Source organism: Peromyscus maniculatus, chromosome 10 (genome assembly GCF_049852395.1).
Source record: "Peromyscus maniculatus bairdii isolate BWxNUB_F1_BW_parent chromosome 10, HU_Pman_BW_mat_3.1, whole genome shotgun sequence".
NCBI lineage: Eukaryota > Metazoa > Chordata > Mammalia > Rodentia > Cricetidae > Peromyscus > Peromyscus maniculatus.
In genome coordinates, this window is record NC_134861.1 from 69,262,084 (window position 1) to 69,280,432 (window position 18,349).

The 18,349-nt window shown below is 45.3% G+C and overlaps 1 protein-coding gene across 2 annotated transcripts in view; it reads right to left on the reverse strand.

Annotated features, from left to right (window-relative positions):
- Window positions 1-13,960: 13,960 nt before the first annotated feature.
- The window catches only part of Usp46 (ubiquitin specific peptidase 46), a 75,253-nt gene continuing 70,864 nt past the window's right edge, over window positions 13,961-18,349 (reverse strand). For both annotated transcript variants that reach the window (XM_006979704.4, XM_076546448.1), the window contains exons 8-9: window positions 18,119-18,197; window positions 13,961-17,593 (exon numbers count right to left, since the gene is read on the reverse strand). In XM_006979704.4, coding sequence (XP_006979766.1) covers window positions 17,492-17,593; window positions 18,119-18,197 — 181 coding nt within the window. In that variant the 3' untranslated portion in view covers window positions 13,961-17,491. The remainder of the gene's footprint in view (window positions 17,594-18,118; window positions 18,198-18,349) is intronic.

Here is an 18,349-nt window from a genome sequence, read left to right on the forward strand (position 1 = left end):
TGCAACCTTTCATTTGGGGGAGAAATATAAGGGGATTGAGTAAAGGGAACTTTTTCTATTGAACTGGGTAGTCTGAATTTTTTAACTATAGTCATGATTGGTATTCATTTTTGTAATTTTACCAAAAAATAAACGTATTCAAGTCAATGGTAATAAAATGGCAAAAAATTTTAAGATATTGTATTTCTTAATTGTCAACTATTTATTTATTTATTTTGGTGTTTTCAAGACAGGGTTTCTCTGTGTAGTCCTGGCTATCCTGGAACTTGCTCTGCAGACCAGGCTGGCCTCTAACTCAGAGATCCACCCACCTCTGAAGCACTGGGATTGAAGGTGTGTGCCACCACCACCAGACTCCACTGTATTTTTAAAATACAGTGTCTTGTCTATGAGTAGTGGTGCTGCTTGGGAAGCTGAGGCAGGAGGATCCCTTGAACTCAAGAGATCAGCATAGTGAGATGCTGTCTCAAGAAAATAATAGACCAGCAACTCTAGCACTTAAGAGATTGAGACAGGAGGATTGTGAATTTGAGATCAAACTGCACAACATAGTGAATTCCAGGCCAGCCTGGGCTACATACAGAACAAGTGTTGACTAAAGTTCTTAGTTAAACATTGCACAAGGTAGATAGATCAGCTGCTTAGGAATTCACCGACTGTAGAGGGTTAAAATGACAGACCCAGAGGCTTGGGATCTTGAGCTGTCATAGGCCCTAAATAGGTGCTTACTGCCTGACTCTGCTTGACCAAACAACCTTGTGACTGCTAGGTAAATCATTTTGGAATGTCCAGACAGACCCACGCTTCCAGCAGCCCAAGCTAAGAATGCATGAGGTAGTATCTGAGGCCCACAGGTGAGAGTTCCCCACCTTATAGCCTGCTTACCCACAGTTACACACACACACACACACACACACACACACACACACACACACACACACACACGTCTTGATTTATGATTTTCTTTGTTTTATTACAATAAAAACTTGGTGAAACTGTTGCTGCTTGGAACATGGAATTTAAGGTAACTTAAATCCTTAAATCTGTGTTCTCAGGCCAGGGTCACTCACACTCCGGTCCAGAAAAAACTAACTCTTATCCTGTTTGAAGGAGAGCTGTGTTTTTCACATTGGCCCAAGATCATGTGTCTCAAAAAAAAAAAAGCAAAGCGTTTGGAAACAAAATGATTAATAATTTGCCTCACTGAGACTAGGGGACCCAAAGGCAGTTCCACAGAAGAGCTCAGGAGATCCCAGAGCAGCTCCAGGAACGTCTCTTGGTTCCTGGGTTTATGATACAGTGAGAGAGCCTAACCTTAGCTTCAGGGATGTTTCACCACAGAGGCATCCTGACCTTTGGAAGTTCCGAGACAGCAGTAACGCCATCCATCGGTTCCCTCTCTTCAAACAGCCGATCTAATCGGGGCACATCTGCCAAGATCCAACTCCAGTCTCGTGGCTTCCCTCCCATCTGCTCCTTCCCTACCCGGTCTCTCCAGGCCGTTAGGAGCACTGGTGAGCCAAGTCATGTTAGATCCTGTGACAGCTAATCATGACTGTCAACGTCACTGCATTGAGAGGCACCTCAGTAAGCCACATCTTCGTGGCTGTGAAGGTCCCAGAGACAATTACATCAGGAGGGTTCCAACTCCATCAATGATTTAAAATAGTTTTATTTTTATTTATTTTTAAATTCTATGTATGTGAATGCTTGCCTGTCTGTCTGTCTGTCTGTGTATGTATACCACGTGTGTACTTGGTGCCCACAGAGGCCAGAAGAAGGCATCAGATTTCTAGAACTGGACTTACAGATGGTTGTGAGTCACCATGTGGATGCTGGGAACTGAATCCAGGTCCTCTGCAAGAACAGCAAGCGCTCTTAACCACGGGGGCATTTCCCCAGCCCCTTAATCAATGGTTTAAACCACTGACGACAGGTAAATTTTGAATGAATTACTGGTAGGTGGTGGGACTGTGGAAGGCGGTGCTTCCTTCCAGGAAGTGGGTTGCTGGGGGAGGTCTTTGAAGGGTACATTTTGTCCCAGTCCCCTCCCTGTCAGGCCTTTCTTTTTCATGACTGCTTTATTTCATCACATCCTCTTTGCCGTGATGTTCTGCCTCCACAGAGGCCCCAAAACAACAGAGGCAGCTAGCATGAACTAAGACTTATAAAACCACAGCCAGAATAAATCCTTTATCAAGTGTTTATCACAATGTCCAACAGTCTGAGTAAGGAAATTGCTTAGCTTACCACCCAGCACAAAATAATTGCTTGATGAACATGTGATAGAAATCATACATGTTTGTAGAAGAGTACTAGTCAATGTATCAGCCAGATTAATTTATCAGTTCATCTGCCAACATTCAACCGAGGCACACTCTGGGTCATGGGGCACTAAATGAGGAAGTCTTGATGGAAGACAAGACAGAATACACACACACACACACACACACACACACACACACACACACACACACACGGCACAAATATGCAAATAAAAGCAAATAGAATTATAGAATTCCCGGCCAAGGCTCCTAATCCGGGGGGATGCCCGTAGTCCTTTTTTTTTTTTGGTTTTTCGAGACAGGGTTTCTCTTGTGTAGCTTTGCACCTTTCCTGGAACTCACTTGGTAGCCCAGGCTGGCCTCAAACTCACAGAGATCCGCCTGTCTCTGCCTCCCCAGTGCTGGGATTAAAGGCGTGTGCCACCACTGCCCGGCGCCCATAGTCCTCTTATGTGACAAATTTACTTGGGTCAGGCTCAGCCCTCACTTGTGATGTGTCCAGCAAGAGGGGACAGATGAGGATGAGATGTGAATGCAGGGACCCAGGGTCAACGTGCCGCTTCTTCGATCTCTTTCTGTCCTCGGTGACACTGAGTTAAAGTGAGTTCAACGCCACCTCTCTGGGGGGGAAATGAGGCGTGTGAGGGGAGAGCAAAAGCTGAAAGATGTCTCGGGTAAGAACAAAAGGTAAGCCTTGCCTTTTGGAATGTCAGATTGACGGCTTTCAAACCGTGTTTCATCAAACCCTGCTCTAGGAGTTCCACAAATCTCTTCATTAGAATTTCATTTTTACAGTGTATCTGGGCTCAATAACCTACCAACACCCTCAAATGCGCTATAAATGAAGTTTGAACTTTATGGAGACTTGAGGTTACTTGCGAGGTTAATTCCCTTCCAGAAAGAGCCCTAAAACTAAGGCTTTCCCACTGTTCTTGTTTCTTTGAGCAGATGTTGCAAAGCAAATGTTAAAAACAGAACAATAACCAAAATCATATTGAAAATAATACATCTGTGTACATTTGAATTATCATAATCCCATGTGAAACAAAACAAAATCCAGATATTAACTGGTTACAGTGTTCCTATCACCAATTATCCCTGACTTCAAATATTCATTGGAAAGCTATGTTGTTCTCATTAATTAACTCTGTAAAAATCATTTTTGAGGAGCATATCACAATTAACTCATGTAAAGTAGCACACATGTGCACACATGCATGCACACACATACACAGTTCTACATCATTTGGAAGATATGGGAGGTGAAACCCTACATACACAGCTCTAATTCTGTGTCCCCCTTCACTGCTAAGACCACATCCTCCCGCTTCATGCCCAGACCCTTCAGACCCACGTGCTTCCCTGAGGTGTTGTTTGCAGAATCCGGAAGAGAAGCTGGTGTGGAACTAAAAATGGAGCCTCCTAGGACAGAGGAATGGGCGGCTTAGCCAAACGCTTGCTGCCTGAGCTTGAGGCCCTGAGTTCAGATCCCAGAGCCTGTGTGGAAAGCCTAGTGTAGCAGAGTGCAACTGTAACAAAATTTGGTTACAATGTATCTATAAGCAAAGCACAGGGCGGGAGGCAGAGACCGGGGATCCCTGGTGTTTTCTGTCCATCCAGTCTAGCCAAACCCATGAGCTCCAAGCTCAGAGACCCTGTCTCAAAGTGTTGGGAGACTAGCATGAAGGTTCTTGGGCCCACAGATCTCCAGAGGAACCAGGAATGTTACACATATGGGATTGTCTTTCCAAGGGGAAAGATGAAAAACCTGTTCTATCCAGAAAGCTGAGAATGGCTAGTAATTAACACCCTGGTGATGTGTTATTGGTTGGGCCAGGCTATAGCTCTTATAACCAAGAATGGAGGTGGCTAGTAATCTAAAGGATCCTGATAGCCAGAGGCTCCCCCAAGCTCCCACAACCAGGACCAGAGGTGACTAACAGTCCAAATAACCTATACACTATCTGTATGACCAAGACCAGGCCAGACCCTTAGGCCCTTAAGCTAGTACATTTCTTGGAGGAAATGACCTGTACCCTGGATTCAGTTTCAATGTAATTATGCTTCTTTGTGCAGTGAGGATTGTATTATACCAGGAAACTTATTTCCCCAAAATTGTACTAGGCTTAAGTGCATTGGGAATAAACTGCCTGTTTTTAGATTCCCCGAAGTCTGATCCAGGCTGTCGAAGTCAATCTGCACCAGGTTTTCATTCTTATGTCTTTGTGTGGTGCACTTCCCTGTAGGACATCTGCAGGGACTCCACTCAAAAAAGGAAGACACCAAGCATTAACCTCTGGCCTCCGCTATGTGTGCACACAGACGCTTGCACACAAGTGCACATATACAAGCACAAGAGAGCTCACACCATTTCCTCCTGTGTAGATCACCAGTATAGGGGTGCTGCCTTGGTGGGGCATCTCCACCTGGCCCTCCTTGTTACTCTACGTGATACCAACTTGGAAAACCTTGAAAGCAAGTCTGGCTAAGATAAAGTCTGGCCCATTTTCAGGAACTCCCTCCTATTCTGGTGTTGGGGAATATTATTTTAAGGTGTATTACTTTTGTTTATGTTGCATTTGTTTAACTCTGTGAAGCTGTGTTACTGTGCCTGTCTAAAACACCTGATGGTCTAATAAAGAGCTGAATGGCCAATGGCAAGGCAGGAGAAAGGATAGGCAGGGCTGGCAGGCAGAGAGAATTAATAGAAGGAGAAATCTGGGAGGAGTAAGAAGAAGGAGTAGCCAGAGAAGGAGGAGGACATCAGGACCCAGTCACCCAGCTACACAGCAAGCCATGGAGTAAGAAATAATGAAAGGTATACAAAAATAGAGAAAGGTAAAAGCCCAAAGGCAGAAGCTAGATGGGATAATTTAAGTAAAGCTGGCTAGCAACAAGCCAAACTAATGCCAGACATTTATAATAAGAGTAAGCCTCTGTGTGTGGTTTCTTTGGGAGCTGAGTGGTGGGCCCCCCAAAAGAACAACAACAACAACATTCTGGAATTTTTTTAACATCATGCAGGGATCTATGAAATCTGTAGATGACATGCCATGAGGCAAAGCACCACAGGGAAAGGTTGGACGCCATCCTTTTTTTTAAATTGAAATAAAAATTTTATACACTATATTCTGATCACAGTTTCCCCAGACCTTCCTCACCTTCCCACCCACCTACACATCCCCCTCCTCTGGTAAACAAACAAGCAAAAGAAAGAAAAACCCACAAACAAACCAGAATAAATAAAAGGTAAACGAAACACAGATACACACAGATATGCATGAACACATACACACACACACACACACACACACACACACACACACAACCCATAAAACCACAAAATTGAAAACCATAATATGCATGATCCAGGATTAAAAAAAAGGTGAGGTTAAAAAGGAGAGAGAGAGAGAGAGAGAGAGAGAGAGAGAGAGAGAGAGAGAGAGAGAGAGAAGCACCCAAACAAAGCAATGTAAGACAGAAAAAAAATCTCCAAAAATACCACTGAGTTCATTTTGTTTGCTCATCATCTACTGCTGCCAGGAGGCATGGGGCCTGCCCTTAAGTGTGGTTTCTATCCCTAGACTCCATTAGAGAAAACTTCTTCTTTCTTTGTAAGCAGGTCCTGTGCATGCTGCCACGGTCTCTGAGTTCATATGTGCATCAGTCCTGTTTTGTCTGGAAGGCACTGTGTCCCCTGATGGCTCTTACAATCTTTCATCCTCCTCTTCCACAGGGTTCCCTGAGCTCTGAGGGGACAGGTTTTGTGGGGATATATTGTAGACCGTAATAAACTTGCCCGAGGATCAGAGGACAGAGCCAGCCACTAGATTAGACGTAGAGGCCAGACAGGGGTGGCACACACCCTTAATCCTATCACTTGGGAGGCAGAGATCTGTCTGGATCTCTGTGAGTTCAAGATCACATGGAAACAGAGCCAGGCAGTGGTGGCACACACCTTTAATCCCAGTACTGAGAAGCACACAAGCCTTTAATCACAGGAAGTGAGGACAGGGCAGAGAAAGGTATATAAGATAAGGCGTGAGGAAACAGGAACTAAAGCAGTTCAACTGAGACCCTTTTGGGTGAAGACTCGGAGGATTTCAGTCAGAGGATTCGTGGAGTTGGTGAGGTAATGGGTGGTGGCTGTGGCTTGCTCTGTTTCTCTGATCTTTCAGCTCTTACCCCAATATCCGGTACCAGGTTTTGTTTTTTTTTTTATTAAAAAACCATCTAAGATTTGAACAACAGGGTTTGATAGAGACATCTCATTTTAGACAGAGTGTTCAAAGGTCTCACTCTGCACATAGTCCAGGTGTGTGACCCCATCCTTTTGAAAACAAAGAAAATCAGAAAAGTAAGGGGGTAATTGGAAAGGTGAAAAGCCTAGACAGGGGCATGATTTATGTATAAGTTTCCACTTTTGCACAAAGGTATGTAAAACTATACTCGTAACTATTTTCATTTTAATTTTCCAGATAGAGGTAGCCCACCCACCGCAGAGCTCCACCCACCACAGAGCTCCACCCACCGCAAAGCTCCACCCACCGCAGCTGGGATTCAGAGGGGTGAGAGATAAGTGGTTAATCCTCCAGAGCTGGCTGTCATCTGGAGCACATTCACACCTCTTGCATTCACACTTGATATCCAGGTGACTTTACAGTCCTCCCTGACCATCTTCTCAGCCTGCAGGAAGGTTGGCCAGAGTTGGCTGCCTCCCCACCCCCCCCTACCCCCCCCCCCCCACACCCCTCCCCGGTGGTGCCGCCTCCTCGCAGGAGGGAAGATATTTTAAAGAAGAGACACTTGGGGGGTAAAAATGGACCAAGGCACTAAAATTCCACCCGGAAAACCCCTGCTGGGGAAAGGGAAGGGTTGAAGCCCCAGCTGCAAGAGGAACTTGCCTCCCGAGAAGAGATTTCACACAGCTCTGACCACTTGGCTGAGACAACAGCGGGCGGAACCACACCTGGGCCACAGCCGCTTGTCCATGCTTGCCTCCTGCCCTGTCTTCAAACCTACACATCAAGTCACCATGCTGGAGGAGAGACTTGGGGGTCACTGGGCCCCTTTATCTGTTCTTCTTCCCAATATGGCCACATTGCCTAGGTCTCTTTTCTTTCTCTCCTTTTCACTACTCACTCTTTAACTAGCATGATGGGGACTGGTACTTGAGCCCAGCTGGTTGAGCCTTCCAGGGCCTGGGCTCTGACCCTAGCGAGAACTTCAGTAACTGTGGGCTCAGCCTCATTCTGTATTCTATTCTACCTTTATGCATTTTTAATTCCCCATAATAAGAAAGTTTTCTTATACATAAAATATATCTGCCCTCCCTGAAGTCCGTTTTTAAAATAAATTCCACGAGGCAGCTCCTTCTAAATCTTAATGTGACAGAAGTCACTAACTAGTCATGCCTGGGAGGAATAGCGTGTTCTTCCTCCCCAGCCTTTCAGCTCGGCTTTGCAAGTCTTTGGTGGGTATACTCACACTTTCGCTATTCGCTTCTTCACGGCTCCTGTTCCCAGAATGTCACTGCAGACTTTGGGTCAGATGTCTCACTCCCCCAGCGTGTCTGCCCGCAGAGAAGAGACACGTCATGAGGCTCACAGAGTCAGGGCTCTAGTATATGGCCTAGAACTGGCAGACACGGTGACAAATAAATGTCCCTGGCAAAAACAATGTAGGGGTGTTCCAAAGTGCAAACCAGTTTGCCAGAAATTCCACAACAGTGAACGGGTTCTTCTGCACTACTCTATGGAAGGTCTTAGATACTTTGTGTGTGTGTGTGTGTGTGTGTGTCTGTCTGTCTGTGTGCATGCTCATGTGTAAATCTGCATATGTGCATGTACGCTGTGTATGCATACGTGTGTGTACGTTTTTGTCTGTGTGCATGCTTATGTGTGAATCTGTATGTGCATTATGCTGTGTATGCATACGTGTGTGTGTGTGTGTGTGTGTGTGTGTGTGTGTGTGTGTGTGCAGGTCAAAAGACAACTTGAAGCAGTAAGGTCTTTCCTTCTAGCTTGTGGGTCCCGGAGATCTGACTCCAGCTGACAGTCTCAGAGGCAAGCACTTCTACCCACTAAGCAATCTCATCGGCGCATCCTATAATTTTTGTTAGCAGAGTTCCCTGGGTTGGAAAGCATTGTATCAAAAGGCTGAAGAGTAGAAATCAGTTCTTGGCCCTGGGCAGGACACCAAGGATGGCAGTTGTGCTGTGTGTGTCCCCTTTACGGGCTTACTTTGAGCGGTCTCCCAACACTTCTTAAAACAAGAGAGAGGCCCCTAGGTCTTCCATCCATTTCTTATTTCCCCCCTTGCCTTCCTTCCTCCAACCGGAGGTTGTTTCTTTGTAACATTAACAAGTTAAATGAGAGTGTAATCATGGCCTCTCACTCTTCCATCTCAGCTCACTGAACTGAAGACCCCATCCATATCATGCATGTGTTTCACGCAACAGCCTCCTGAGACCCAAGTTTTGAGAGACAAGCAGGACACGGACTCCACAAGCCCACTGTCTCCTTCCCAGGAGTCTCCTGCTCCATGGTCTTGTTCTGCACAAAGATGAGAGCTGCCTGATTTCAGCCTTGGCTTGCTGTCACAGAAGCAGTCATTGATGTTTCCGTTTGGGGTTTTGTTTAGCAGAAAACCCAGAGGCAGTACCTATGAGACCACTCTTCTGAGAAAGCTCAGGGGTGTTTTAGGCCATTCTCACTAGAGGGCACCAGACCCTACACTTGTGTCCTGGGTCACCTCGACAGCTTGGGCTTGTACTCAGTCCAAGTCCAACTTTAGGGTTATGGAAATCTTTTGAGTGTACACAATAAGATCAGAGAGACTGGGATTCCTGAAATAGCCTTGCACGGGGAAGGCTCTCGAGTTCCCACTTCAGGGTTCAGATCCTCCAGTGGGGATTCTGGTGCCCCAGCAAATTCAAAGGTTCTGGAGACAGACACATCTGAGCCAAAGGGACCCCAGGAGGGTGTGGAGGCTCATGCCAATGCGCTTTCCAGAGACTTCTATGCATCATAACTCTGCTGTATTGATCTTCCTGCTATAGGGCAGGGAAGACTAACGTCATTATTTACTCAAAGTTGGAAGACCCGGGTCCGGACCAATACAACCAAGTCCTCAGACAAGAATCGCAGTATTTATGGTGTGTTCTGCAGTCGTTTTTCCTTCCTGCTCTTAGACCAGCAAGGTACCGGAAACAGCTTACCTCTCCTTCCAGCACATTCCTGGAACATCACCCTCCAGCCAGACTACACACACAATTATGGCGTTGTGATAAGTCCAGCGCTCACTGCCGCAGAGGCCATGTGTCAGGCAGAACCCTGGGCATCTACTAGGGGGGCTTTAGAGCTTTAGAGCCCGGGGCTTTGGCTGGGACCGTGGAGGAGGGCAACAATGGCTTTTCAGGATTGGGCACTGTCAGGAAGTAGGAATGATTCTTTGTGTATCTTGCTACTCTTATCTGGGTCAGATGCAGGAGGAGGTACAGTGGGAATCGGTAAAACAGCAGTGTCGTCCCCCCCCTCCTCCCCTTCACTCAGACTCGGGGAGCAATGGGCATTTTACCATTTACACCGTGACCTTGTTCTTGCCTGGGCTTAGAGAAAATTACGAAGTTGACACGTTTCTTGTCTGGCTTCATCATGGTCACAGCATGACCTTGTCTAAGGATGCTGTTCTGTGAATTGCTTATGGCAAGCAAGAAGACCCCATGGCCTAGCTCTGAGCTGCAGGCCAGCCCCTGAGAGCATCCGACATGCAGCTTTCTCAGGCTAGCTCTCGGCTGCCGTTAGGGATTTCCCCTCTCACCTCATTTTGGCGTTGTCTTTATGCCTAGGGGCTCTTGGAGGAAAAGAGAAAGCATCGTGGGTCTCCATGTTAGAGTTCATCTCCAGATGGAGAACTGATGCTTACCTACTCTGAAGTGTGTGTGTGTGTGTGTGTGTGTGTGTGTGTGTGTGTGTGTGTACGTGTGTCTACATGCCAATGGGCTTTGGGGCTTGACTTCTTTGAGCACCTAGCTATTAATAGTTTCATCACTTTACAGCTATGTTTTGTGCCCCTTAAGTGTCTGCGTCCTGAGTCCCATCTGACTCTCCAGGACAGGGATGGGATGAAGCTCAGGAGTACAGTAACTGCCTATGATCCGTAAGGCCCGAGTTCAATCCAAGTCCCTTAAAGGTAGGGCCATCAAATCCAAATTGTGGCAGGGTACCCCAAGGCTAGAAGCTAAGCAATGAGTCTTAACCTTGTTCCCCAACTCTTTGCCCAAACCCATGCCTTTATTCACCTGCAGTCTACACAGGCCCTCACCCAGACAGGCTCTTCAGGATGTTCCTACTTCATAAGCCATTATAGGCTCCTCAGATGACGTGCTACCTAAAGTCCCAGCTGCTAGTAAACATCCTGAGGGACAATCTGTCCTTTCCACGGGCTCCCCACAACTTCTGCTGAAGTCTTCTCTGTCCGACCTGGCACAGACATCCGATCCAGGTGACAATCAATACTGTTGTTGTCGTCCCCTGGGAATTAAGGGTGGTGGGCGGGGAAATATGTAGAAGCTATTTGTTTTTTAAGAAGTTTTCAAACAAAAAGTCTTTAAAGAATTCCTTACCTGAGGGAATGAGGACGGAAGGCAAGTTTCTCTTTACACGGGTTTCCTAACTCATTTTAAAAAGTACCCAGGGCTGAGAGATCAGGAGATGTGGAGTTAGATCCCAGAACCACATAGACACCAGGTGTGGTAGCACACACAGACTTGTGATCCCAGTACTGGGGAGGCAGAGACAGGCAGATCTGGGCAGATCTCACAGGCCAGTCAGCCTAGCATAACTCCCAGTGAGAGACCCTATCTCAAAAGGCAAGGTGGACAGCTCCTGAGGCGCAATGCCCGAGGATGACCTCTGACATATGTGTATATACACACACACACACACACACAGAGAGAGAGAGAGAGAGAGAGAGAGAGAGAGAGAGAGAGAGAGAGAGAGAGAGAGAGAGAGAGAGAGAGAGAGAGGATGTGCAGAAGTGCAAAATTCTCCACCTGGAGATGAATAAACTCTGATATGCATAGGCCTAGCTTTCGGCAGGTTTCAAGCCCGTCCTCCGGTTCTTTGGGTGGTGATTTTCACAGCACATGAATTCTCTCTGGCAAGGTCCTCTAAGATAGTCTCTAGAATGTGGATGCTGTCTAGTTGATTCACAGGGGGAAGACTCGGTTGAATATATAGGAATGGTGGTTTCAATCATGGAGTCATTTTGCTTCCAACTGAGTCAGATCCAAATCTCCATTTTCATCTCCAAATCCCCACTGTCACAAGGGGGTGAGACAAAATAGGACCAGAGCCCGTGTCACCGGCCTGCCTTGCTGCTTTACATACAGCACACGTGCTCACTCTTGAGAGATGGAAAGCAGAGGATGGACCTGTGTTATAACATGATGTCCCAAGGTTAACACATTACAACCACGTGGGAAATGAACACACGATCAGGCATCCTTTTTCTCTACATTTCTGACCCTGGACTTTCATCACCAAAACAAAGTTAATCTTCATTTGTCTTTAAGTCTCTCATGTGTAGTTCAAAGCAATTTTCTTCAGATGGGCACCGAAAAATACCAACACTGGTTAGAAAGCCAATATAAAGCTACTGCTCACATAGCTTCCAGACTCTCATGGCCTGATTCATTCTAAGTCTGGGTGGAGTCTAAAGCCTTGGTCATAATGTAAACAAGCTGTGAAGACAAGACAGATACTGGTGTTCACAAAAGCTACCATCCGGACTTTCAAAAGAATGACTTTTCCAAAAAGATTTCATTTTAATCATGTGTATGTGCACACATGTGGGTGAGGATGCCCATGGAGGCCGAAAGCACCAAATGGCCCTGAAGCTGGAGTTACGGACACATGTGAGCTGCCCGCCATGGCTGGGAACTGAACTCGGGTCCTCCGAGACAGCAGTACATGCTCCTCTCAGCCACTAAGCCTTCTCTCCAACCACCAGAAAGTTGATTCTTTTATCATAAGATTAAAAGGCAAAATAGTCCAATCCACTAGTGAAACATAATAGGTTTGCCCTTTGTTAAAAATGGTGTCAGCAAGAGAGCAGAAGAGAAAGCTAAGACTAAGAGCAGAGAGGAGAAAGCGGACCCCCAGGAGGGGAACAGGGCTGCTCGGGACCACCCCTGCATGGGGACCCCTGAGCCAAATGCCACTGCCGCCCCCATGTGTGGTATTTCTATAAAGCTTCATTTTTTTTTTCCCACAGACTTTTTCTGAGGCAAGAAATGGGGGGCAGGGGGAGGGCGGCATTTGGCTCATCTTTATCTCCCCAAGTGTTAAATAATGAATAAGAATCCCTCCACCTGGGGTATCATTAGGAAAAGTAAGCAGTCTGCTTGGAGTACTGTCCCTGAAATCAAAATTTACCCTCAAGAAAAGGGACTCCACAAGTGTCCTTCACACTCATCTAAGGAAGACGCCATGGGAATGGGATTCTCCGTTAAAGGTGCCAGCTGTTGGTTTGCTTAAGGTTTGTTTTATGTGCGTGAGTGTTTTGCCTGGATGTGTGCATTCGTGCCATGTGCATGTCACCCAGAGAAGGCAGTGGACTCCCCTGGAATAGAAGCTATGGAGGTTGTAAGACACCATGTGGGTGCTGGGAACCAAACCCGGGTCCTCTGCAAGAGCAGTCAGTGCTCCTAACAGAGCCATCTCTCCAGCCCTGTTAAAGCTGTTTTAAGCATCAATGAAAACAGAAGAATATTGAATGAAGAGGGTGGCTTCTCATTCTCTAGAAATAGTTATCTGAGTGGCTTGTAGCAACAGGTCTACGTTTAAACCCATTTGACGGAGGACAAAAACAAAGCCTAGGGGGAAAAAATCTTATTCCCAAGAAGGTCCTCTATTCCTCTGGTTATCCTGGAAGTCAACAGCCTGCTTGGCCCAGTCACGTTCAAGCTCATGAACCCAAATGAAGATGCAGGAACAGGGAGACTTACAGTTAGTTATCCACGGTCCTGGCCCACAGGGTCCCATACTGACACCGAGTCATGGACTCAGAGTCACAATTTCCAGTCTACACACAGACCCCCTGAAGTCACTAGCTGGGAAGAAAAGCCCAGATTCTGGCAACTGTGGGCTTTCCTCTTGACTACAGGGTAGGGCCTGAACTCATGTATGTGAGTAGGAAGTAGGCTGCATCCGGCTTAGAGTTTTGAGGGCAGGGTCCCCACAAATCAGGCTTGAAAGGCCAGACCTAGGAACACATTCCTACTCCTGGAAACCAGTGCTGATGGCAGCCCAGAGTTGGGAGCCACATCCTTATTTTAGGAATAGCAGGTCATAACTAAGAAGATGCCACACAAGGGGAAGTGGACTGCAAAGTCTAGCCAGCTGGTGCACACACTCTTGCCACTGATTTTCTCAGCGTGCAGTTTCCTCAACAGCAGTCTGTGGCTCCTGCTGCACAAAATGAAGTAGATTATGTCCAGGACATGGGTCTTACCAGACTCCACGGAGCTACTGCCTTTCCATAGGCTGACAAGCAGACTCTCCTTCACATTTTCAAAATTCAGTCCCGAATGATGCCCTGCACAGCGGCCTCACGCACTGGCTCGTGTGTGATGCCGAGGACTTGAAGGTCACATGTGTGACAGTACTCCGTTATGGTTCTCTATGGAGATAATTCCTGTTTTATTCATTTTTCTTGCAAACACTTCTAGAGGCAGAGTGTTAAAGCGAATAAAATCTCAGGACACTGACAGCGTTGCTTAAAGTGCTTGAGTTGGTTACATTAAAAAAACAAACAAAGATACAGATTATTTTAAATAGAAACTACAAGCTTTTTTTTTTTTAAGCAACAAAATCAAGTGAATGTCACACACATACAGTAACTATTTTGGTTACAGAAATAGGAGGCAAAAATAAGTTAATGTAATACTAGAAAACAGAAATTTAATTAGGCAGAAAAATAGGCAATAATTTTCTCTGGCCCATGCCATTTGCATGGGCTAATCACAATGGTGCTGGCCAATCCCTTGACCAGGTAACAGCAAACCAGGAGAGAACATTTAGTGCACGATATTTTAATACACATGAATATACAAAATTGATCAAAATGAAATGTTTAAAAGATAAAATCCATCCATAATAAAGCTACACTCCAGTATCTAAAATAAGCCTTAAGCGCCAGTTAGAACACACTTTCGAGTTAGACGTGCCCATGAGATTAAGGGTACCCATGAAAACAAACACACAGGGACCATTTCTGTCATGTTCCATTTTATGTTAAGTCCAAAATATAACCAGGACATTAAACCACATGGGAATGGCTTCCTATTCAGACTGACACCCTGATTGTATTATTTCTGGCTTTCTTCCAGCCAGTCTACCTGATGATGGCTTGGAATGGAAAAACACATCAATGTAACGGCTCTATACATGTCACCATTTCACTATATTTTGCCTTGAAACAAAAGATTTTAGCATACTGTACCATAATCTAGATGTTAAACTAGCAAGTAACCAATAAAACAAACATTTCATTTTTTAAAAAAAGTTTTAAAGTCTCTTCAAAGACACTATAATTTCTTTTTAAATACCCAGCAATTCGAGAATGCAGCAGGCTTCCTCACTCCTGCTGGAGAAAACACGCAAAGCCCCATCTGGGGGGCTGTTGCTGGGTCTTTGTGCTATCGCTGCCGTGACCTTGGAGGTGACCTTGGAGTGGTCTCACGTGTCCCACCGTCACTGTTGTTTCTGCTAGAACCAGGGACGGCAAGTGAGAACATGATTTCTCTAGGACAAGAAAAATGATGGGGGTGGAAGAGAGCTGCCTCAGGTTGTTTCCTTGACTGAAAAAGAGGTGAGTAGTTACCAGATGGTCCTATGTTTTAAAAACAGATGGCGTGTGGATGGAGATTTGTATTTGGTCTTCTGCGATCTTTTTCCCCTGCACCATAACCAGCTGAAGGTCAGTACAGTAGTCTCCATGCTTATCTCTTTCCGTTCCAAAAACTTCTTCATGAATACTGAATTTTAACTCGCTTTCTCTGTTAAAAGCAATGACTTTGTCCACACTACTGAGGAAAACTTTACACGCTCACCAAAGGAAAAAAAGAAAAGAAAAGAAAAGTGTGCTGAACTTTATAATAGCACTTTGGGCTTCCAATTGAAATAATTTTTTGTCTAATAAATTAGCTTCAAGAGTTGTTTCAAAGATAATTTTAATAATTTTTGTTCTATGATCAGTTCCAAATAGATTAGAAACCAGTAACCATTTTCTTAACCTTTGTAACCCACAGTCAAATATATGGGCCGTATGTGGTACAAACATTTCCTTCCATCAATCACTTTCATTTAGAAAGGGCCTCTCTTTAAAGAATAAAGGTTCACCTCCAAGGTAAGTGATTAATAAATATGCTTCATGGAGGGGGAAAAAAGACACAATATTTATAAATACGCATTTGCCTCTAACCAAAACAAGGTCCATTTTGCCACTTGCATAAGACAATAACATGAAATGACCCTGTTCCGTCTTCTCCAGTGAAGAGTGAGACATCCTCCTTCAAGCATGAACAAATGAAGTGTTGGCATGCTTAAGTTCTGAGCCACAAACAGTTCAAGATATTTCAAAAAATAAAAGGTCCAGTTTTCACCTAGATAAAGTGCTATCCTCTTCATTGTTGCAAAATGGCCACTGACGCTCTTCAATTACAGTTGTAGTTCACATTATGCCAAGAGTTTGCATGTTCATTCGCTGATGTACTGGGTCACAACATAACACGTTCACAGTATACTATAGTGTATGGAAGTCAACTGACGTCCCAAAGGAACCCAAGATCTGTGACTCATAGTATTTGTAGGAAAACTAAGATTAACTCAACAGTAAAACACCAAATCAACCCTTTTAAGAAAAGGTACCAATATTCAAATTCTCTAATAAATACACACATAACAAAAGGGAAAATAGTGAGATGAGGTTCTCCCAGGACACTGTCTTGTCAAGCATTCTAGAAATCTGAGCCAGAGAAATAGCAGCTGTCTTGTTCATCCTTTCGCCCACCCCTTAACACTTCCGGTGACCCATCTCACACTCCACTAACTCCAGCATTCCCTTCAGGGAGAGTTTTGTTTTAGCCCTGGAACTCACCAGTGTCCCCGTAAACAGACTGAATAGGATTTTGATTTTTAAATGAAGCTGTACAATCTGCTGATGGTCGTCAAGGCAAACAGAGTAGTTGATTCATCTTCCTGGTCTAGGAAGGATGTTGGTGTCCACTGGCTAGAGAGAGAGATGTGCCAGAGGCAGCCAACTGGTATCTCAGCCCTGATGCCACTGACTGCAAAACACCAGCAGGATTGGAAAGCCAGCTTGAAAAGCTTAGCAGTGCCAGATACGAGAAGAAGACAGCTACAGGACCCAACAGAAGAAAACGGTCACTGAAAAGGAACAGCCTCGCATCGTTTTCCTGAAACTCGGCTTTTGGTAGGAAGATAAGGAACTTTTCACTATCCACAAAAACATGTTCCTCCTGGCTTTGCCTGCCCTGAGCTCCCTAGTCTTAGCCCCTGGGATTCTACCAGCTAGGTAAGCACAGTTGGGTGCAAACACTGGCCATCATCAACAGCCTGGCTTCACCCGGTTCCAATGCGGAGGATGATTTCACCATGGACGTCGCTCACTTTTAGACATTTTCACTTGCACAGACTTAAAGCTATGGCTGCAGCCTTACTGGGAGAAGATCTATCTCCTGCCATCAGAAGAGGCAGGCACGCTAACAATGGGTAGCAACGCTTCCAGGGACATGTCAAAGGAATGCATGGAAAAGAGACCCCGGAAACCATTCAGGAAGCTTAACAAACACTCAAAATGGGCTGTGACATTTACAGGAAATGTCACTCTGACTTAGCCAGACATGACAAGCCGCATAACATTCACCCCAATCTTCAAATTAGCAACAGTTATTCATCTAAATCTGACTAGAATCTGACTGCAGTTAACTCCACCTCAGACCAGGACAAACCAGGAGTAGTGCTGCTTATAAAAACACAAAGGAAGGAAGTTGAACACTGCCAGACCAGTGGGCATCAGTGATAATGTCAGTGGGTTGTGGGGGGGAAAGGTCTGCAGAGAAACAAGGCTGTAGTGCTTTGAGTATTTCCCCGCTGGAATTAGTCCCACGCTCCGCTAAGTTATTCTCTTGATTGATAGAATAAAATATATCCAGATTCTGAATTTTTTGATATATCTGATGTCAGGCCATAGAATTCTTCAATAGCTTGAGCATCTATTTTCTGCAATGAAGGGGAAAAAAATAATGTAATTATTTCCTATGACTCCTGGAAACACAGAATCTAAAGCGAGTTGGTGTAAAAATGTAATTAGGAACCTTGAGGGCAAAGGGTTCATTCTACAGATGTGGCAGATGCAAACTCCTGCGGGAGAAAACCCAACCCTTTCATTTAACCATAACTGTACATAGATGTCCTTGGAAAAACTTAGGAAGTCTGTCTTCCAGACAGTAACCTGAGGGGTCTGTGAATAACCTCAGCTCTTCCAGTTCATCAGAGCTCCTTTCCTTTAGGGCCCAGTCCACCAACACAGCTACCCTGGAGGGCTAAAACAGATTCCACCTTTGAGGGTAGAGTTTATAATATTCCTTTACAAAAAAAAAAAACAATACATGAAGTGCATGGATGTAATCTAAATATGTCTTTACTACTGGAAGGCAGGTCTATTTTAGGTAGCATTAACAACAGTTGCCCACCCCAAATCCCTTCTCCACCCTAGGCCCATGGGAGAGCAACCTACATACCTACCTCTACAATGTCGTCATCGAACAACAGCCAGAAGCCATGACTTTTCACAATGGTGATGTAATGTCCACGGTTAGGACCACTGGAAAAGAACGAAGGAGCGAAAGTCACCAGGTAAACAAGTCCTTCTTTATAACCCTCCAGCTATCAATGCAAAAATCTAATGTCACCAAGTATAGTCAGCCCACTGGCAATTGGAGGCTGAGGCAGGAAGTCAAATCCAGGCTGGGCACC